Genomic DNA, 22,463 nt, shown 5'->3' with positions numbered 1-22,463 from the left:
TAGAAATAACATTTGAGTTAAACCTGCTTTATAAAACAATCTGGATGAATTAATCTACGTTAGTTCTGCAAAAAACGAAAAGAGACCCCCTAATTCTGCATTTTGTGACACCAACATAACCTCTACAAGCTGTTCAATCTTTATTGTGGTCTTTTCTTGTAACGGAAGTAGAGTTTTGTCTTATTATATCTGCCTTGACAGAGGCGCTTCCCACTCCCAGCTCCAACATTCCTGCCCTGTGGTAAAACTGCACAGCAGTCTGGAGATTGTCCACGTTTACAGCATTCAGACACTGCTGCCCTGCGCCACATCTGCAGCCTCCTTCCTGCGTAAAGCGCGCACACGGCCGCACGACTAATTTTTTTTTTTTTTTTTTTTTTTTTTTTTTACTTTTATTGCTATTATTGTTGTGTTCTGTTTTATATCCCTTTAAGTTATTTGACGTAAGCCTGTAACAAAATGTTTGCCTGCTGCACTGTCTTTTTCCTCCTCACTACGTGGTCTTCCGTGGAGTCCAATCCTAGTCCCGTGTTAGATGTAGTCGTGGACAGATACTTCATCCCCAAAGTCTGTGTCAGAGAAGTAAAAGAGGGGGATAATGTTCGCTATCATTATAACGCCACATTTGTCGACGGGAAAACATTTGATTCAAGGTAGGTTGATTCGCATTATTTCTGAAAATCTCAATGGAGTCTTTTAGTTTTGTCTCATTGATCTCTAAGATGATAGTTATACCGTTGCAGAGGCCCTTAATCCGGATGCAGCAGCAGGAAAAATGTGAATAAATTGAAATAATGATGATCTGCATGTCAAAAAAGTTTGCTGTAGTCTGTTAAATCACTGCAGGCATGCTCTGCAGCTGCACTCCTGCTGTTCAAGAGTTTACATCCTCTGAGCAAACACAGACTTCTGACATTTCCTTCGTCAATCGTTTGGTTTCCTTCACAGCCACCAGAGAGGAGCACCTACGGTCGGCCTGATAGGGGAGGGCCGGCTCATCGCTGGAGTTGAAAAAGGTCTGCATGGCATGTGTGTCAATGAGCGCAGAAGTATCACCGTCCCTTCTCACCTGGCCTACGGAAGCACCGGTGCAGGTAGATGAAAATGTCATGAATAAATTTGTTCTGCACAAGTGGTAGGTCTGTGTTGTGTAGCAGGTTTTTAAAGCAGACTTTGAAAGACCAGGCTGCTCTAGTTTTTCAAACACAGCAGATAATCCAGAGGGATTTTAGTTTGGCACCTTTTGATTGGAAAACTGTCTTTTTCAGCCAGGCTGGATTAACAACTGCCCTGAAGGCCTCAGGATGTCTGTGTCGCAATCACTTTAATCACAAACCACAAAAGCATAATTCAAAACTGAAAAGGTTAGGGCCTTAAGGCAGCTCCTACCTTTTTACCCAATCTGAATGGAGCCCCATCTTTTAGAGCAGTTCTCCCTAACCTGGAGGTTTGGTTCCCCTCAGGGTTCCTTAACAGGGAAAAATTGTTCTTTGGTTTATTTGGTCATATTCTGAGACACATGCAACCGATGACAATGGTTCACAAGTAGATGTTGTTCCATTTTAAGTGGTCACAAGCCAAAAAGGTTTGGAACCATTGTTATAGAGGGTGCCAGTGTCAAAATCTAGTTTTAACACCTTTAAATCAATTAACCAAATTACCACAAACTAACTGATATAAAGCAAAACTGGTGAACGGTAGTATTACAGTTAGTTGGTTTCTGGAGCTCAACAAAGGATCCTAGATCATTTTTACCGTAGCAGGTTAATCCCACTGTGTTATATTATATTGCAGTTTAGATTAGAGCTGCAACATTAGTTGATTAATCAATTATTTGACAACTATTAAATAAATTGCCAACTATTTTGATAATCGATTAATCGCTTGGAGTCATTTTTTTAAGAAAAAAAGTCCAATTTCTCTGCTTCCAGTTTCTTAAATGTGAATATTTTCTGGTTTCTTTAGTCTTCTATGACAGTGAACTCAATATCTTTGGGTTGTGGGCAAAACAAAACATTTTACGATGTCAACTTGGTCTTTGGGAAACAGTGATGGACATGTTTCACCATTTTCTGACATTTTATAGACCAAACAACTAATCGATTAACCAAGAAAATAAATCAACAGATAAATCGATAATAAAAATAATCATTAGTTGCTGCCCTAGCAACTTCAACTGGAACGCATCACTTGGGGAAATAATATGATTTAAGGTGAGTTTTCAAGTTAAGAAAACTGTTGATTATTTTTAATAGTTTAGTGCTCAGCAGTGAGGATTTTACCCTGTAAGTCCATCTAAACTGCAGCTAACCATGTTTACAGGCGATGTGGTTCCTCCAGACACCACCCTGGTGTTTGACATCCATCTATTGGATCTGTGGAACAAGGCTGACATGGTCGTCACCAAAACCATCACCACGCCCAAAGACTGCAAACGCTCTGTGATGCGCACTGACTTTGTGCGTTACCATTTCAACGGCACGCTCCTTGATGGCACCGCCTTTGACTCCAGGTGAATTTCTGTCGAAGTTTAGATATTTACAGAATGCTCTAAGGCCATTGGGATGTGAAGAGATAAGGGGATTGTTGTCCTAAATTATTATAAACAGTCATTTATATATGCAATATGAGGAAGAGGTTCTTGTTTGAAGAAGCCCTGTTCGAATGACAGCTCTTGTGTGTGTGTTTGTACTTTTCCATGCAGGTATGTTGTCTGTGTGAAGTTATGTGTTTGACTTTGCGCTTGTATGAGCCCTACATAGCTACGCCAGGAAGCAGACCCACGACTCCTTGGTGGGCGAGGGTTGGCTGATCAAGGGCATGGATGAGGGCCTGCTGGGTATGTGTGTGGGAGAGATCAGAAATATCCTCATCCCACCTTTCAAAGCCTACGGAGAAAAAGGATCCGGTATGTATAAGTATGAATGGTTGGAATAGAAGGATGTAGAAGCTACGGTGGATTTGGCGTTCCTGTTTTCTGGTTGATCGCTGATTTTTCCAAACATTTCAGGTATCAGAGGTCATAGAGAAGGAATGAACGACAAATTCGTCAAAACCACCTTGTCAATAACATAAACATGTCACAGAACATACTTCTTTTCTTCATAACACTTGAGGCAGAAATATCGTAAACTATTGAACGATGTTCAACCATTTCCTTTGCAAAGCAAGGCTAATAATTTGTAAAAAATAAATTAAAAAACAACTCATTGATTATGAAATGTGACAAGCAAAAATACTACCAAGATGCTTACACATTGAAATGAACAGTTATCATTATTTATCTTATCTTACAATAATCATTTGCTATATTCTGTTCATATGGAAGCACATCGCATTCACCAAAGGAATAAAAAATTGAAGGTCTTATCTCATAATTATGAGATAGTTTTCTCATAGTTATGAAAAGTTTTTCCATAATTATGTAATCCGGATCTTGTAATCATGACAGCCTTTCTCATAAGTCAAAATTTGGAGATATGGAAGTCATGATAATGAGATAAGGTTGCCGAATATGTTTTCCTTTGGCGAATGCAATGTGTGAATGCCATGTATGTTCAATAAGTAGAACAGATCAGTATTTTACACTGTTGCATGTTGGAAAGAAGTAAACCAAGTTTTATCGTATCATATTATCTGTCTTATGATTGTACTGACATTCATGCAGTAAAACGTAGTCAATTACGTTAATAGAACAACAGTAATTGATAGTTTACTTTCCTAAACTAGGTAAAAAAAATGAGCTAAATGAAATTCTATCATCACCAGAATGAAACTCATGTGAAGTTTTAAAATTTGGACCACCAGGTACAGAAATTCCCCCCCAGGCGACTCTGGTGTTTGATGTCCTGTTGGTGGACATTCACAACCCGAAGGATAACGTCACAGTTGAGCACCAGGTGGTGCCCGAGTCATGCACACGCAAGACTGTGGTTGGGGATTACGTTCGCTACCACTACAACGGTTCCTTCCTGAACGGAAACACCTTCGACACCAGGTGAGCTCAGGTCACACTGACATGAGTCGTCAGTCACTTTGCAGCAATTTTGGGGCATTGATGTGTAGAGATTGTTTATTATTTTCCATTGTTTAGCTGATATTTCTTAAAATGTGGATGCCCCAATACATGAAAAATGTACTTCTATTAAAGCAGACCTATTTTGACATTTAACCATACTTATCTTTTATTGAAACAGCTACCAGAGGAACAGCACGTACAACACCTACATTGGGATGGGGTATGTGATTGCAGGTATGGACCAGGCCCTGCTGGGAGTCTGCATTGGGGAGAGGAGGAGAGTCATCATCCCTCCACACATGGCGTATGGAGAGCGAGGGGCAGGTGAGTAAACTAAGCTTGCAGTTACATTCTCTGCATCAGAGCAACTACCCCAAACTGATCTCCTATGTTATAAATATAATAAATGCCACATCTGTACTGACACAAAGCAAAGGTTTTAAAAAAAATAGGTTGTTTGAACTTGTAAAATAACATTTTGGTTCTGTATTTTTGACTTTTGATGATAGCAAACTGAATACATTTGGGTTTTGGACTGTTAGTCGGAAAAAACAAAGTGAAGATGTCAAAGGTCCACCAATAAGGAAATTATTATAAGCTGCAGCCATAGTGAATTTTAGATTTAATAATATTTATAATATGACACCAACATTAGATAACATAAGTCATAATTACAGGTTTTGTAAAACTGAAACTTGAAAACACGCTGACGCTGTATGTGAAATCTAGATGCATCTGAGTATGAACTTAGTATTTCCCAACACTATGAGTTGCCATGACAATGAAATAATTTCATTGTGTCTGTCCAGGTAACGTCATCCCCCCCTCAGCCGTGCTCGTCTTTGACATCCACGTCATCGACTTCCACAACCCCAACGACACCGTGGACATCCAGATCATCCACAAACCCGAGGTGTGTAACGAGACCACCGCAGTGAACGACCTCGTCCATTATCACTACAACTGCTCCCTGCTGGACGGCACGCGCCTCTTCTCCTCGTGAGTAACCACAAAACTTTTATTAACAGTGACATTTTGACTTAAAAAAAAATGGAAATGGTTTTGATAAATGACCTCGTCCTTAGACATGACTATGAGAGCCAGCAGGATGCGGTGCTGGGGTCGGACAAAGTGATTGACGGGCTGGACGAGGGCTTGCAGGGCATGTGTGTTGGAGAGAAGAGGGTGGTAACGGTGCCGCCTCACCTGGGCCATGGAGAAAGAGGAGGTGAGACTTCAGCTTTGCCGTCTTTATCAGGAGAAAGATGGTTTGATTATCGCTATTTTTGTTTGTTTGAGGTTAATGTATACTTTGAGATCAGATTTTCAGATTCACAAATAGATTCACAATAAGTTATGAAACCTAACCTTTTTCACAATACACAATTTAGGAATAAGCTGCGAGTTCAGACAATAAATAAAAAGACATTTATTCACATGCACAGGTTTACTCTTCACTAGGTATTTAAGAGGTAAACCCAAAGTTAACTAGTGCCTTTCTTGCTTTCTATCCGTCAGCCTCTGGCGTGCCGAGCAGTGCCGTGTTGGTGTTTGAGATTGAGATGATGGGCCTCGAGAAGGGTGTGCCGCCAGGTTACCTGTTTGTGTGGCTGGGTGAAAGCCCTGCAGACTTGTTTGAGGCCCTGGATATAAACAAGAACGGAGAGGTTCCCCAGGAGGAGGTAAGTTACTCCTGGTAGTTTGACCACTTTCATCATCATTTCACATGCGGATAACAGCGCTGAAATGATTTTGTTTTTCAATTAGCAGCGAGCAGATATGACTTAATGTCTTTCTTCCTGCTACTGAAGCAGTTGATGACATTTTATATTCTTGCTCCCACATGTCGACTCGTGAATTTATGTTTTATGGCACTGACGCAACTTCTCAGAAATTATGGTTTTCTAGTCGAGTTGGATGTACCTTCACAGGAAGTACTTTTCCCCAACAAAACAAATCCAGATGCAAATGGTCAAATTCAGCATTTTCATGACCAAGTTTTTTTTTAACTTTACACGTGTCATGTCATGTGTGACAGTTAAATGGAATAGTCTGTTCCCTTTTCTCCATTGTTTTGCTGATAAGAGCAATGAGACAAAACCAAAATAAAACTTGAGTGCAAGGCAAAGTTTATTCATGGAAACTGTAGGTTTACCAGGCAGACAGATGGTGGTAAGTTTGTTCTGTATTAATTTGCTTCCTGAAGACTGAAAATCATGATAAAACTCAACATAAATCAGTATAGCCAAAAATAAAACCCACTAGGGATTTGAAAATTCTTCACTTTGGCGCCATCTGGTGTTAAATTATGCCATCAGAATCATTTAAAAGATGCTGTAATGACATGAAAATGTGACAGATACTGTAGTACAACCACACAGCTGGTTTCACTTATGTTGCATGATTAGACCTCTTCTCAAGACCGTGTGAGTGTAAACAAAGTTTGCTTGATTGACATCATTTTTGGTCTGCCGTTAGTTTTTTTCTGTGCCTGATAATAACTTACCCTGTTATCTCTCTTATTGGTCCATAGTTTTGTGACATCACATGGTTTTTACAGATCTAATCAGCTGGAGTAATTGATAACACCTCTGAGGGTGGGCAGAGACTTTAAGTAATGTCTGTGTACATTTAGATGTTTTTCATTATGGCGACAAAAACTGTGAACGGGAGAACTTAACTTAGATTTCTAGCACTAGGAGTAGTGCAGTGACTGACAATGAATTTATCACTAATCATTGATTATGATTAATTGTTAAATATGTGGCTATCCTTGACATTTAATGCATATTGACCCTTAATTCTTAAAACATGTGAGGTAAAAGTGAGGAGAGTGTGGTGTTTTGACAAACTTCACACAGGAATAGTCTTGTACCAATAAATAAAAAATGTTAAGTATGTTTCCCTTTCATTCCACTGAGCTACCGCCCACACAGCACTCTGATCACATCACGCCGTTATTGATCACTCTTCTTTGCCCCGTTTTAGTTTGGGGAGTTCATCAAGCTGCAGGTAGCAGAGGGCAAAGGCCGTATAAAGCCTGGACTGACTATGGATCAGGTCGTCGCCGACATGTTCAACAACCAGGACCGAAATACAGATGGAGTCATCACGGCTGACGAACTCAAACTGAAGGTCGATGAGGACAAGGAACGGGAACAGGCGGCACATGAGGAGTTGTGATTAGGACAAAACACCTTCGAAACCCAAACACCTTAAAAAACACACGCACAAGAGACTTTTCCTGCACAGCGTTGTTTAATATTTTCTATAACGTGTTGGACAGTCTTTTGAAATGACAAGAAAATAGTGCAAAAGATCTTTTTGTGTACTTTTGTGTTGTATGATTGTTTGTGTTTACAATTTGTATTTCAGAAAACCAAACAAGCACCTTCATTTGTCCCTGAAAGTCACATTTAATTAAAATGTTTGTAAGAAAAATAAAATGTTTCCGTTTTCTACAACTTGTATGTTAGCAGCTGAGTCTTTAAAACTGAAATATCAGTACTGGAAATTAGTAACAGACTAAAAACAAATATATTTACTTAATGTAGAAAGTACTGAAAAGCTTAACCTGTCGTGCACCTGCATATGTACGACGATAAGTAAGACGTTAGTAGAAAAATGTTGATATTGGTGAGAATATTAGTATTATTAATATTGATGCGTCTCTAATAGAAGGAATTTAAAAGACAAGGTCATCTATCCACTAGTGACAACCTTACTGTCTTAAGACTGTGTTGCAAGAAATTATTAGTGGCCTACAGACTGTTAAAATGTTAATTAAAGGGTTAGTTCACATTTTTCTTAGAATCCCATGCAATGTATGTGAAATTTCTGTTGGAGACATGGGTTATTAGTAATATTTCTACCACAACTTCCCTCTTTTTACCTTAAAGTATCCTAACAAAAATGTTAACTCTGCCTTTATAACTGAGAGGAACACCTGTAGTAAAGTGCAACAAGCTACATGTTAAGTTTTTACTAATAGCAGCTATAATATTTCAGCTGAAAGACAAAACGCTCTGCGTCAACATGTTTGTCTTCACTGTCACATGTTAAAAATGGTTAATAAAAACTCACTCAATATTTAATAAAATAGCTTAAAGACTGATAGCATCGCTGCCAAGTTAGCTGCACCCTGCGAGTATGTGATGATCCATGTGTACAGTATGTAGACTGGAGTATCAAGAACTTGCAGAGAAAACAGAATACAGTACAACAAAAACACAGCAGAACAGTCTCAGTATGAAGCAGAAGAGCTGGCAGAGTTGAAAGATACGAAATGTGTTTTACGTCTTCATACATGAGCTCAATGTTAAAGATATTTAAAAACCAGCTCATCCTCATACAGTAAAACTACAAAAAAAAGAGAATTATATTAGAAATATGCTGTGTAACTACTCGTACTGACACATTTGAAGGAGGTCTCTGAGTTGCTAATTTGTTTCCAGAGGGGAGGCAGATGGTGTTAACTTGGTGTTTACTTTGTACTGAAGCCAAAGGAGTACAAATACTCCCTTCCCTCAGTGGTGGTAAACTGACACATTGCCATTCTGCTGTTACTGTTTCCCATCGAGAAGTTCTGGGGATTCCCGCAAACAAATGAGGAAAAAAAAAACAAACTGAGAGAGATTCTTCTCAAAAATAAATTACAACTGGATGACCTTATTTAGATCTTTTCAAAACTTTGAACTGTGGTAGGATGGCTTTGATTTACAGCAAATACAGGTCAAAAGTTAAAGACAGAGTGTAAAAATAAAGATTTCAGAGTATAGAGTGTGTGTGATTTGCACCATTAATCACTCCTGCGGACGCAGAGGTGAAAAAGTCCAGTCTTGAGGTCTGTTTGAGGTTAGTGATTGTCCAGCTTGCAACACAGTGAATGGAGTGAATGTATTTGGTTTGAACTGAGTCGTGTCCACTTCCTTCCTGCACTTCTTACTTGTTGTCTCTCGATGAAGTAATGTACCTGAGGATGCTGTTTGGAACGTCCATCGTCTCGTCCTTCACCAGTACGATGTCAAAGGAGTTGACGTACGTCTCTTTCCTCTCTTCCACCTGCGATAAACAACATACAGACGGTGACAATCACATTCCTGTAACTGGCTGTGCTGATACAAGAAATCCTCCCTGTGGTCTGACCTGGTCATTGAGGAAGCCGATGGTCAGGATATTCTCGGGCTCGGACACCCCGTCGGCCATGGTCAGGTCTCCCAAAGAGTCTCCCAGCAGCAGCACGTTGGGTCGACCCTGCAGCTCTGTGAGGCGAGCTGCATGCGACAGAGCTCCCTCCCGCTTGTTGAAGGTGTGGATGAGTTGGCCTTTAAAGGCTCGCAGGACCCCCTTTTCAACAAGAAGAGACACTCATACCTCAAATACCTTGACTAAAACTGGGGAGTAGAATCAGGCTGATCCTTGTGGTGAATGTAATAACTATCTTTTACTTAAATGATCTATAGAACAACAAAGATCAAACAGAAACATCCTGATGATATTATTGGTAAACACTCCACCAGTAATACTGCTTGCTTTCATTATTTCAAATCAGCTTGATTTGTCTAGCATTTCCTTTATTCTGTTCCTGTTTTCTGTGCCTTGAAATCAATAAACTGTTGAGGAAAGGTGGTTTTGGTGTAATTGGTATTCATTGACAACCCTGTCAAACATCCAGTGAGATTCTGTGTAGCTATGAGGCAAGAAGAATCTTGCTTATTGCCCATTTGCATTGTTAAAAACTGTTTTTGTACTTTTATATTCTGATAACTTCCCCTAAAAGGTAAAGTGGAAGACCTTCATACAATAACATACATCATAAGCCGGGTGGGGTCAAACTCACAGTGTGGTCAAAGTCCATGTAGTTGGAGATGACATGCACATTAGGATGGAAGACTTGGTTTTGTCGGATCACCTCCTCCAGGACGTCTCCGACACCGGCTGAGAAGATCAACAGAGGGACCTGGTGCTCAGCCAGACGGTCAAAAAACACTTTGTGGCCCTCCCTGAAGACATCAACACACCACTCATTAGACACATGAACCAACAATCATCTTTGCCAGAGGTTTATGTTAGTATCTTAAACAACTATTCTTCCAGTTATGTGTTGTAAATAGTAAAGTAGTAGCACATACAATTGCAATAGTTTGCAAAGTATTTAGATTTGTATAATCTATGTTCAACATGTGTTGCTCAGTTTTTTCCATTTCAGGTTTTCAGCAGGTTCGGCTAGTGATGACAGCGACTGTCCTGTAATAATATAGTTATTATTTATAAAGGTGTTTCCATTGCATCGTCCATTTTTTGAGCTGTCTTTGTGCCGGAACTTTTATGATAAAATGACAAAAATTGTATAATGGGTTATTACATTTTGTAGGTGTTTTTGACAAATACGTTTTTCTCAGAAGAATCAGGATCTTGGTTAATCTGGACATTGAGCTGTATGTACCTGAGCATAGCGCTGGATTCCTTGACAGCCTGAGCTAGCATGTCCTTCCTGATCCTCTGCTGAATGAGGAGTTCATGTACTTTAGTCCACCTGTGGAGAGCAGTACGAGACAAATTTCAACCATGATTGCCTTTAACTTCCCTTCCTGTCAGTGTCATCAAGATGTAGAGCTTATTATTCAAAGTACTCAAAATATGCTTTGCATTTTATCATTTCTCATCATTCCTCATCATTCCAGCCAGTCCTGGAATCAACTTATTTCCTGAGAAATACACATTAAAACAGAGAGGGGTTATTATTTCTTACAAATGATGCTTTTATCTGTTTCTTACCATTCCACCATGAGAGGCAGCTTCTCTTCAGCAGTCCGACTAGCATCGATTTCTATGGGATAGTAGGTGTTTAACAGCTGCCTCATCTGCAATGAATCAACAAAAGAGAACTTACAAGGGTAGACTTGGTCCACATGTAACAATGGTGGATGCAGAATTACAGAGTTTCAAGCGCAGAGAATTTAGAAAATCATGGTTTGAACCATAATTTGTAGTTTGGAAATATGTGCATGTCACAGCACCAAAACAAACTGTCTGCATGTTTGAGTTCCAAAATGCAGATTGAATTGTTATGAAAACTTTTATTACGATTTTAAATAGCTGTAGTAAAATGCTGTGTTGATGTAACATTACATTATGGTCACAGAGTGTGATGTATAGCAGGGTTTACATTAGCATGTGCAACATTCTAGTTGTTGGTTTTACGTTAAATGTGCAATTTTCTGGTACAAAGTGTTATGACCCAGAGGTCACTTGAGCACTTTTCTGCTGTGTAATTTGTATGGGCTTCAATTTTGTGCTTGTGTTGTGGATCTCTCTCTCTCTAGGGTTCCTGCTGAGGTGTGTGTGTGTTGGGATGCAGGTGTGTAGGGGCTGATTGAATGATTGTGACTGTCTGAGTTGCGGGTTGTTCTAGAGAGCTGATTGGTTCTAGCCCCCAGAGGCTTGTAGTTTTTAAGGACGGCTTCTTCCAGCTTCTGAGGAGGCTCATCTCTCTCCACTTTCAACCAACACGTTCTGATGTTCTATGTAATTTTGCCCACGTTTCGTAGGCGTGGGCAGCAATTTTGTTAAATCCAATTTTCTCCTGTTTCTTGTTAGATTAGGAGTTAGGTTAGTGGCTTGTCTTTTTGTTCTTCTTTTGTTTGAGTAGGTAAGTTTAGGTTCCTCAGCTTTAGTTACTTCTGTTTGTGATTTTGCTGTTAGCCCACCCTGAAGCTTAAGAAATTCTGAATAAAAACCTAAAGGGCTGTAAATTCCTTGTGGCTGGTGGTTCTTGGAAACTGGGAAGAAGGGAGTCTCACACTTTTCATGTTGCGCTGGGGTTTCCCCTAGGCCGGGTCGTAACAAAAGTGCAACACTGGTGCACTTTATTAGTTTTATAAGCTGAATTGGTTTTATTGGTCTTATTGTGTGTCTGCGTTTTCTTTTTTTTCTTCTTTTTTTTGTTGAATGTATGAACTTCAACATATTTTGCTTAAATGTTTTGTAGGAATGATTGTAAGGATGTTGCTTAGTATGTTAGTACGTCTGGAGATACTTTGTAATGCAGTGATGCTGTGCCCAAGAAAAACAACCCTGAGGGTACAATAAAGTATATCTTATCTTATCAAACAACTATATCTACTAAGGTAGGAAGTTTAACTGTATGCTAATTAATGCCTGTAGCATATTTACCTTTTTGGTGCAGTCTTCATTAATCAACAACCGGTTGTCCAGGATGTCTGGAGAAAAGCAAGTTCATACCATGTTTATAACAGCAGAACACATTCAAATGAACAAATAATGAAAAAAGTCAAGCATCAACAAATAGAAACTGGGTCAATTCATAAACCATTTGCATCTAATTATGCATATGTGTACTACCTTAAAATGGGATTAAATTTGTGTCGTAATAATTGAACAAAATCTCCCAAGCATCAAACACAAAAAAATAAATTGAAAGTGAATAAAAAATAAACTGAAAGAAAAAAATGACCTCAAAGGCAAAACTTACAATAAAACTTTTGTGGTCAAATTTTTCAGTTTCAGTTCAGACACAAATGTGAGCAGGTGTTACATGGCTGCATCTCCATTAGCCAAATACTTTTGGAGGGACAGGTCAATGGTAAGTCGTACTACTTGTTGCACTTCCAGAAACTGAAAAATGCTGAACTGAAACTGAAATGTTCAACAGTGAAACTGAAAAGCTAAGCAGCAGAACAGCACATGAAAAAAGTGACTATAAAAGAGAAATCCTGATGAGGGGAAGAAAAGTGGAAAATATTGTAATCAAATGTTTCACTCTTGTATAGTTTTATCGTAGGTTTTGTATTTGAGCACACTTTTTTGCTTTCAGTTAATTTTTCACTTTCAATTAAATGTTTTTGGTTTGATTCTTGGGCAATTTTGTTCAATCATTATAAACACAAATTTAATCCAATAATTTAACATTAGAAGCTGACCAAGCTGAAAGTCAGTCAGTGATCTGTGGCCTGCCTGCTTACTGTGGGTGGTGGGCACTCTCTTTCCGTTGTGGGCGAATCTGGTCAGCGTCATGTCGAAGTCAGAAATAACCTGAAGAGAGAGGACTATTTAGAACCAAATAGTACTCTACCAATCAGCAAACAGTACATTTTCTTTTGGTCAAATTCTGAGGCAAGGTTGATTTTTTGCATTTATGTGTTCTTTCACAAAAGCTCACAAGTCTCATTTATTACTGAGCCAAGATTTATGAACAAAAGTCACCTGGACTGACAAGCAGACTGCTAACAGAAAAGTATCTTCCATCTCTGTAGGCTCAGACAAGCACCTTGGTAACGTGATTAAGGTATTGTTTGGTATTTGACTCAGAATATATTCTCACTCCTCATGAAATACACCACAGTTAATTCTCTCACATGCAGGCTGCCTGCCCCCGCTCGCTGCATGGCATAGATTGTCTCCTCCACTCTGCTGCGCTCCTTCATCAGCACCGAGCACTTGGCCAGCTCTGGGATCTGAACAGAAAAGAGTTGAGTAAAATCTCTCCAAAAAAGGAGAGTGATGGGGGATAAAAGCAGACCCTGGGAGCCATTATACTAGAATATGTTATGTGCTTGCACTTAAGTAAATATCAGGTTCATCAAACAGTTTGTGAAAGTTTTTGAAGTACCCAAAATTAAAGTTTATGAAATGACACTTCCATCATCTTGACTCAAAAACATCTGTCTTTTTTTCTTATACTTTATTGCAGAAATGCATTTCAAGTAAATTTACATTTGCTTACATATGATAACATTCATACATTTATATATTTTACAGTGAATACACAAAAAAAACAACAAAAAAACATACACATAAAGACAACATTTAAAAAAAAAATTCTTTCCTCACCTCGGTTTTGGTAAACTGGTGCCAGATTGCCAGGATACTCCGCACTGGTGTGTAGATCCAGGGAATATGGTACACCTGGATGTAAAGAAAACTCAGTGCTTTATTTTACAGGTTTGTAATTTACAGTATGTTCATTAAGATATCTACAGACCTCAGACAAAATATCTACAGACAAATATTCCCAAAACAAAACAAAAAACACATTACAAGTTAGATTAGACGACCACAATGGAAAAAAGTTATCTTTTAACTTTACTCTATTATCCATTCAACATTTTAAATTAATATGTATTTGTCCCTGTGTATGACATTTTATATACATACATATATATTTATATATACACTCACTGACCACTTTATTAGGAACACCTGCAATCTAATGCGATTCAACACAACAGTTCTGCCATAAATTCTACTTTTACGAAGCTTATATATTTTATAGTTATTGTATAGATTAAACACTTTTTGTTGACATTGTCAGAAAGGTGATAATTCTACTTTATGTTCACTATTGAGGTCGTACTGTGGTATAGTGTAATTTTCCTAATATTTTGCCCTCCTCATGTTTGTTAATGGGGTGGACAAAATATTAGAAACACAGTTCAATATAATGGACTCCAGTACACCAGCACCACCCACTACGACCTCAATAATAAACATAAAGTAGAATAATCACCTTTCTGACAATGTCAATAAAAACTAAAAATATATAAGCTTCATAAATGTATAATTTATGGCAGAGCTGTTGTATTTAATTGCATTAGATTAGATTACACAGGTGTGGCTATAATGAAGTGACCGGTGAGTTTATTTGTATTTATGTGTCAAATAAATCAAGTCAGTGATAGCGTAACATTGTGAGTTTTTAAGTAAGTGCACAGTAGGTCAGGTGCACATGCAAAAACGTTGTTAGTTTACAGTCTAATAATAAATATCGACCGTATCGATTACATAACAGTTGACCGTTTGACTCACCATCTTCAAAGGCGATGTGCAACCTGCTTTTCAGTCCCGCCGTTAAAAGCACATCATGCAAATTAACAAGCTGCGTGTATTTAAAACACGAATTAATTAATATTTTTGTACTTTACAGTGGACAGCCGGTTTGAATGGTTTGTTTACACTATCCGTGGTTGTTGCACCGTCAGCACTCCCCCGACTCTGTGTGCTAAATACAAGTAGTTCCGACGTATATTTGTTCCTACTTCACTGAGGCCCTTTTCGTTTCTAAATCGATGGTTTTCATCGTTTAACAATCTCATAAAATGTAGAAATTTATTGGTAGTGAATGTATCTTCAAATTTGAATTGTTACATTTATAACATACAGACGCTATAAGGGATGTTATTGTTGTTTGTCTTGCCTAACACCAACCAATAGTAGTGTAACCTTAATTAATGCACACATTACTTGTTTGTGTTATTTCAGGAGAAAGTTTACCACATTCATTTTTGTTGCTATTCAGCTTCGCAGTATTGGGTAAGTTGTATATTTTCCTTAGGAATAATTTCACAGTATTATTTTGGACGTTTGCAGAATGAAGTGAATCATTTAATAAGATTGTTTCATCATCATTTAAAGCACTTTTACTATTATTATTGTATTATTCTACCCAGGAACTAAAATGAGCCGTTTAGCTGTCAGCTAGATGTGACACACTAAGAAAACCTCACCTAAATCACACTGATGTTAACTAATGACTGCTGACACTGATAAATGAAGCAAAGAAAATAATAATCTGTCACTATGTTGCAAAATGTCTATTGATACAGGTGCTAAAGGCGCAATCATCATCGCAATCATATTTTGACTCTGTACATATGAATTTCCAGCTATTGATTAATAACTTTAAACTCACTATATAATGGTTTCCTTAAGTGTAGTGTGATGTTTAGTATAGTCTTATAGTATTGTTTCCTTTGTTGTTACATATAAACTCTGTTGCTATGTTCACGATTGTAAACCATCATCATAACCTGTGTAGCTTTGGCAACACTGTTTTTTTCTGTCATGACAGAAAGCTTAAAGTATTTGGATTCAGATAGATAAATAAATTGATTGCATCTTTCTTCAGAGATGACAACAAACTGATTTCAATGAATTAACTTACATTTATTGCAAACGCCAAACAATATACACTTGCAGCTCTTGCAAATACAAATGCAGTGACACAAAGTACATGTGGCTGCATGACATCGGTGTATATAGCAATGGCAAATAATACGTTTTCCAAAATAAACTGTCCAACTGGGCTTTTTGACATCTAAGACAAAAATCAGTACTTGCAACCAAGTGAATAGATCCTGCTGAGGTCACTGGCGGCTCCGCTGAATTCTGCAGCAACTCTCTGCTTACGTGCATCTGACCTCGTATGCACCTTTTTAACTTCAACATAGAATCGATCAGTCGATTTTCATTCATCAGTTGTTTAGTAAATTAGAGTAAAAATATTAGGCTCACAACACGAAATGCCTAATGAAATAATCGAGCTTGGCTGAGAATATCACAGGCACTAGCAATTTCAACAGCGATGGAAAAATATACTGTGCAAACAGTCCAACAACACTGTATAGAGTCAGATGAGACAAACAAACAACAGCATACAATGTCTTTCAGGGCTGGAAATCCAATCAATTCATACAACTATTGGCAAAAAAATAAAACAAACAAACAAATAAAAAATCCAGCTTCTGATTTAATGTGTTTCACACATCTTTTTGTCTTTCCACAGTGCAGTGTCCATATCTTAACATGTGCTCATACTCACTGAGAGCAAATTTAGCCAGAAAGGAGACATCACAATAACTGAATGGTTAGACACAAACACCACATAAATGCTACTTCCTTGTTTTGAATCTGGCCTTTGTTGCAAGTCATTCCCGTCTTTTCATGTCTGCTTCTACATTATCAGAGGTCCAAAAAAAGTGAAATGCCAAATAAATAAATAAAACTGACCACAAGTACAAAGACAGAACAAACCAATGAGTCCAATCAAACCAAATAAATCCAGGAAGCCACTATCTTTAAACCATGCCCTGACAAAAAAAAAGGCTAACTGAGTGTAAATATAACTCAAGTAAGAAAAGAAGTACAGTTTCTTTTGCCAAAAATGACTTGTCACTATTATCAGAGAAAGCAAAAACACAAGAGGTATTTTGGTCTATCCTTCAACCTTTGAAGCTGTGCAACAACCTTGGAAAATTAAATAAGGCAGTTCCTGACCGTTGGATATATCAAAGACATAAATAACACATATTCATACACATTCATTGGAATGGCAAAAAGTATTTAAGTATCTGAACATTTTAGTCCACATATCTTAGTGCAGTGAAAAAGGGGTTATGTTACAACAAGAAGGAAAACATACTCACTGCTTTTCCCTAATATGTGCTTTGCTCAATACTTGATTCTCACTGCAAAAACTCTGATACATGATTGTCTTTTTCAAGTGGCGCACACATAACATACACTTAACATGATCAACAAGATACTTCAATCCCTACAGTGCAAAAAAAAAGGTAAAACCATGGTGGAAACAGGAGGTAGTAGAGAAATTAGACGCATGTAGCAGAGCAGTAAAAAGTTAAAGCTTATATTTATATCTTAGCTGGTTGTTACAGTTTCATTTAACTGTCACTTTCTTCTCAATGACATCATAGTAAATGTAGACATCATTTGCTCTGCTGTGTTTACATCAGTTTAACTGGTATTCAGTTTTATTCTAACTTGCACTACAACACATTTAAATCTGTTACTTTAAGGTACATATAAAAAAGCAAAGCTTACTTGTTTAGCAATTAAATCAACAACATGTTACAGCAATCAGAGTATAATTTACTGGCAGAATAAAGGTAAGGCATAAGCTAATAATGTAAGGCCAAAATGATTATGTAAGACTGATAATTTAGTAGCCTGTCTGGCTAATTCTTTATTTTTTCAACGTCACTAGTTCGCACAGTGCAGTCTTTCTCGATTAATTGATTAATCATTTGGTCAGTAAAACATCAGAAAACGGTAAAAAAACACCTGTCAGAATATCATTGAGTCCAAGGTGATATCTTATTTGTCCTTATTTTAGATCAAACAACAGTCCAGAACCCCAAAATATTAAATTTACAGTAATTTAAGAGCAAGAATAGCAACGAATTCTCAGATTTGAGTGCTTTGAACCAGCAAACATTTGGCATTTTTGCTTGAAATTTAGTTTAAAAATAATTAAATTATCAAAATAGTTGCAGATTAATCAATTAATCTTAGCAGTGCTAAATCTTTCAATTTTTTCATTCCTGCAAACCTGCTCCAGGTAAATTCATGCACACATTTTATCTCATTAAAGGTAAAAAAATGAGACAGTAGTTTTGTGGAAACAACAAGGCAATAATCAGCGGATGAAGTGCTAACTAGACAGAGCAGAATTTCAGATTCATGTGAACAGCTTCTGATCTCAACATTCGATCTGAGACTGCAGCTGTCTTCGCAGACTGAGGGTGCGCCGATGGAGCTGCTGCATCTGCTGCATGCGGTCTCGCTGCCTTGCCAGGTTCTGGGGCATCGGGTAGCGCTGGGAGCCGTTAAGATACTGGTACGGGATGCGAACGTGGCAGGCGGCGGCTCTGCAGCGTGGTTGGGGCATGGGCGGTAGCAGCATCCATCGCTTCCTCTCGGAACAGTAACGGTAGGCTTCCTTTCGATACTGCTTGTCTATGTTGTTGCTGTTCCTCCACCCGCCGATGATGAAGATGTCTTCACCCAGGTAGCAGACAGCAGCACCTTCGATGCTGGTGACTTCTGGGGGGAGGCTGTCGAGGATGTCGTCTGAGATGTTTCTGCTTATTTTCTGCTGAGCGGCCTCGGCTGTGACCTTGTAACTCTTAGGGCAACAGGAAGCTGTGTGGTAGAAGTTGCTGGATGCCACAGCCATTTGAAAAATACAGTAGTTATCAATGAGCGGTAACGAGTCCACTTCCTGCCATTTGTGGCTTTCTGTGTCATAGCAATTGGTCACAGTGCTCAGTCCATCCTCATTGTCCATATCAACTGGGGTTCTGGCCATCACGTACACGTAGCGGTCCTCCACGCTCACCGTTTTTACATCTCGTAGTATCTTGGGTGCTGGCTCAAGATTATGCCATTGGTCCTGCTCAGGCTCATAGACAGTAACATCTTTGAAGCCTGGACTGAAGTTGCCATGACCACCGATGCTGTAGAGTATGTCACTGACACATGTGAGGCCAAAGGAGTGCTTGCGGATGGTCAAGCCGCTGACCTGCTCCCAGGTGTTGAAGTTGGGGTCGTAGCGCTCCACAGTCTTCGCATAGCCTGGCTCCATGGACCCTGCCACATAAACATGGCTGTCGGTGACGGCGATGGCATGTCCGTCGAGGTGGTTGTGAATGTGCGGCAGATTGACCCAACGGTCCTCAGCAACGAAATATCCCACACACTCACTCAAATAGTCCCCACCTTCTGAAACACCACCCACCACCATGATTACATCCATGTTCTGGCCAAAACGTGGCTGTGCTGCCGCCATGTAGGAGGCACAGAGCTCCAGATCAGCTGACTTGAGGCTCTCAAAGCAAACAGCGTGGACCTCAAGGGCGTCGGACACCAGCTGCAGACAAGCTGCATTGTTCGCCACTAAAGGCTCCTTTCTCACCACCCGTGTTAGGTAAGTAGGAACCATCTGCTGCAGCCTTAAAAGCCTGAACAGCTCCTCAAAGTGCTTCTCTCGCTCTTCTGTGTTCTGGTTCACCCATTTTATAACAGCCTCAAACAATTCCTGTTCAGAGTCCACGGTGATTTCTGAGTCTGACAGCCAGTCTCGCACCAGGTGAAAGGGCAGCGTGTAGAACTCCTCGTTGCGGATAATTTTGTGAAAGTTTCTTCGGATCATGTCAGCGGCTCCCTGAGCCAGCTGGTCCAGTGTGTACATGTGGGCCAGGCTGTGCACCGCTACACAGTTCGCCAGGCTCAACTTCTTCATCAGAAACTCTCCACAGAAGCTCTTGAGTTGCGCCAGCAGGAACCTAACGGTGTAAACATGTCAGCATTATCAGAATATTGTGATGTTTTTCAGTTGATTAGTACAACGTTATAGAAGAAGAACTAAGCAGTGAAAATAGATGGAACAAGAGCTTGCAGCATACAATACACTGAAATATTAGACTTCCCTCGCCATCCTAGTAAAAACTCATGTTCTGTAGTCAACCGTATAGAAATATGGATCCCAGACAAAAACCAAGACACCCTGATTGCATTTATGAATATGAAAACTAATGTAGTGACTTGCTTTTTATTTTTGCACTGAAAAAAATGTGTTTCCTGCATTTCCACGCGCCTGTAACCTTGAATTCAGGATTATATGTTAAAATCTGCCTTCCAAACATCATGTACTTTTGGGGTCACATATGACAGTTAACTGGAGCACTTGGCTGACTTTGGCTACTACATGAAAATGCGCCAATCATCAAAAGTGCAGTTTTATCATGTCATCATGTTTACGTGATCAAATGATAATCAATCACCAATGTTAAAAACAAAAATGATGAGGATTAGTAAGGGCGTAAGTTGTCCTGCCTATATGGGGGCAAAAGTAGAGCTGCAACTATTTTGATAATTGATCAATCATTTAGGTCCTTTTGTAAGCAAAAATGCCACAAATTTGATGGTTTCAGGTTTTCAAATTTGAGAATTCGCTGCTTTTTTTTTTTTTAAAGACATTTGATGTCATCACCATGGACTCCAGGAAATTGTGATGGACATTTTTCATTATTATGATGTTTTAGAGACCAAAAAATAATCAGAAGATTAATCGATTATGAAAACAATATTTAGTTGCAACCCTAAATGGGAGAGTGAGAGAATTGTCAATGAATTATCAATCAATCTGTACATCCTAATCAGGCAAAATAAGTGAAAACACCTGTGTAGATGTACCATGAGTGTGTAGGGCCTTTAACGACACACAGACACTCTGATTAAGATCCATTCCCTGTATAGCTTTTCCACAGCAGACATTTTGACTCGTCATAAATAGGAAAAGCACAGGTGTTACTACTAACATTAACGATGTCTCTGTTCTATTCAAGTGTCCCAGTAAGCCTTGACAGTGTGGCAGTGAGCCAGCAGAGACAGCTAAATGGAATTCAGCCATCATTCATTTTATTATTTACACCTGTGCTGTGTCAAATGACTCCTATGAAAAAGGCAAAGGCAACGCTGGTAGTAGTATGGGTATGTAATGGGCCATTTTCTACATTATTGGTAGACGTGGGCCATCATTTAGGCTACCTAAAAATGTTGTGGGCCATGGTTTTGCTGTTTATTTGGCCCACATCTCTGCTAAAGACACTTTTATGTTTGTTTTCTTATAATAAGACTTGTAACTTCATAAAATGGCTGGCTAGACATGCAGAGCCACAGGTGTTTGTTTTCAGTCACACCTGGCTTACTAAGAGTACAGACAAGGTGTGGCTTAATAACCCCTAGACAGAAACAAAAGCATTACTCAGTACTTCCGTGTATAAAGCAAGTGGAAATCAGATTAAATGCATGTATACAATAATCACCTGTCAGCCAGCTCCAACACTTCATGCACATTGGCAGCGGTGACCCTGATTTCCCCGGTGTACATGAACTGTATGACACTCTCCACCGTGTCTGGGTCGGGTCCGGTTTCAGAGCTCCACTCTCTCAGCTCCACTCGCCCGGACTGAGCCTCTGAAAACTGGCCGCCCAGCAGCAAGGTGAAGTAGTGCGATGCTGCGGATAAAACTGAGCGGTGGGCGGACAACGTCTGGACCCTTTCCCCAGACACCCCGCTGCCGCTGGAGGTGAAAACCAGCGTCACGTCGCAGAACAGCCCCGCCTTCCTCTGCTCGCTCTGCCGCCGGGAAAGCTCCGAGCAGTGGCCCGGACAGGTGAACTCCTCGGCCTCCTCCGGTTCTCCGTCACCTGTCAGCGCGCCCTGAGCGCCGCCGCTCCGGCTGCAGTCCTCCGACCCGCCGGCTGCCGCTGCCATACCGCAGAGGACCAGTCTCCGAGGCAAATGAAGGCTCTGAACTATCTTTGGTAGGAACTCATAGGCGTATATAACACACGTAAATAAACACTCAAAAACTGACATGCATGCGCAGCGTTGACAGCGAGGCTTGACTGGAAAAACAGGAGTGCTCACTTCCGTCTCCAAGAAGATCACAACTGTATTTTTTTTTTTTGCTGGAGTGTCAATGAAAGGCTTCAGATTCAAGCTAATTCCTCCTTTCCCACAAGAGAACCATTACTGTGACGGATACACAGCAGAGTCCAAAGTGTTATCTTGTTTTTATTGCTGTTCTAAGGCACAGAAACATATCTGTTGATGCCGAAATTGAACTTTGTTTAAGGGATGAACCCCTTTTCGCGCATGCGTATTGGCAATTATGTGACCGGTGATGCTGTTGCATCCTGTGGGTTTAAGAACTATAATTGATTATTTTATGCCACAACACGGCAAGGATGACTCATACATTCAGTCCAAGAATCATACTTATATTTTGTAATTAGGTCACAGTACGTACACAATTGTGATATTGCCTCATGTGTAATGGAG

The 22,463-nt window shown here is 39.5% G+C and overlaps 3 protein-coding genes across 4 annotated transcripts; 1 reads left to right on the top strand and 2 right to left on the bottom strand.

Moving 5' to 3' along the window:
- On the top strand, positions 1-7,482 carry fkbp10b (FKBP prolyl isomerase 10b). 2 transcript variants are annotated; one of them, XM_067575887.1, is made up of 10 exons: positions 1-653; positions 949-1,094; positions 2,323-2,512; positions 2,763-2,908; positions 3,808-3,997; positions 4,197-4,342; positions 4,828-5,017; positions 5,104-5,246; positions 5,537-5,700; positions 7,007-7,482. In XM_067575887.1, exons 1-10 carry the CDS (start codon positions 460-462, stop codon positions 7,199-7,201), a joined length of 1,704 nt encoding a protein of 567 aa, XP_067431988.1. In that variant the 5' UTR covers positions 1-459; the 3' UTR covers positions 7,202-7,482. The 2 variants fall into 2 exon arrangements, with proteins under 2 accessions (XP_067431988.1, XP_067431989.1); XM_067575888.1 differs by lacking the exons at positions 1-653; positions 949-1,094 and having other exon boundaries at positions 2,378-2,512; positions 2,705-2,908.
- LOC137171771 (7-methylguanosine phosphate-specific 5'-nucleotidase-like) lies at positions 7,258-15,046 on the bottom strand. Its single transcript, XM_067575889.1, has 10 exons — positions 14,846-15,046; positions 13,871-13,945; positions 13,396-13,494; positions 13,003-13,072; positions 12,194-12,240; positions 10,796-10,881; positions 10,464-10,553; positions 9,858-10,020; positions 9,164-9,364; positions 7,258-9,079 (listed from the first exon to the last, which is right to left on the bottom strand). The coding sequence occupies exons 1-10, from the start codon at positions 14,846-14,848 to the stop codon at positions 8,960-8,962; spliced, it is 954 nt and encodes a 317-aa protein (XP_067431990.1). The 5' UTR covers positions 14,849-15,046; the 3' UTR covers positions 7,258-8,959.
- Positions 15,047-15,961: 915 nt separating this feature from the next.
- Positions 15,962-22,315, bottom strand: klhl11 (kelch-like family member 11). The gene is made up of 2 exons (XM_067577415.1): positions 21,442-22,315; positions 15,962-19,899 (listed from the first exon to the last, which is right to left on the bottom strand). Exons 1-2 carry the CDS (start codon positions 21,996-21,998, stop codon positions 18,315-18,317), a joined length of 2,142 nt encoding a protein of 713 aa, XP_067433516.1. The 5' UTR covers positions 21,999-22,315; the 3' UTR covers positions 15,962-18,314.
- Between the last annotated feature and the right edge of the window lie 148 nt (positions 22,316-22,463).

This window comes from Thunnus thynnus, chromosome 20 (genome assembly GCF_963924715.1).
Source record: "Thunnus thynnus chromosome 20, fThuThy2.1, whole genome shotgun sequence".
NCBI lineage: Eukaryota > Metazoa > Chordata > Actinopteri > Scombriformes > Scombridae > Thunnus > Thunnus thynnus.
This window is presented reverse-complemented; position numbering and strand designations above follow the sequence as displayed.

Coding starts and splice junctions, on each gene's coding strand:
- klhl11 (XM_067577415.1), bottom strand. CDS start 21,998: ATGTCAGTTTTTGAGTGTTTATTTACGTGTGTTATATACGCCTATGAG. Junction 19,900..21,441: donor GTGTTGGAGCTGGCTGACAG/GTGATTATTGTA, acceptor TTACACCGTTAG/GTTCCTGCTGGCGCAACTCA.
- LOC137171771 (XM_067575889.1), bottom strand. Junction 10,021..10,463: donor GAATCCAGCGCTATGCTCAG/GTACATACAGCT, acceptor TGATGTCTTCAG/GGAGGGCCACAAAGTGTTTT. Junction 9,080..9,163: donor TCGGCTTCCTCAATGACCAG/GTCAGACCACAG, acceptor TGTTTATCGCAG/GTGGAAGAGAGGAAAGAGAC.
- fkbp10b (XM_067575887.1), top strand. CDS start 460: ATGTTTGCCTGCTGCACTGTCTTTTTCCTCCTCACTACGTGGTCTTCC. Junction 1,095..2,322: donor CTACGGAAGCACCGGTGCAG/GTAGATGAAAAT, acceptor CCATGTTTACAG/GCGATGTGGTTCCTCCAGAC. Junction 3,998..4,196: donor GGAAACACCTTCGACACCAG/GTGAGCTCAGGT, acceptor TTATTGAAACAG/CTACCAGAGGAACAGCACGT.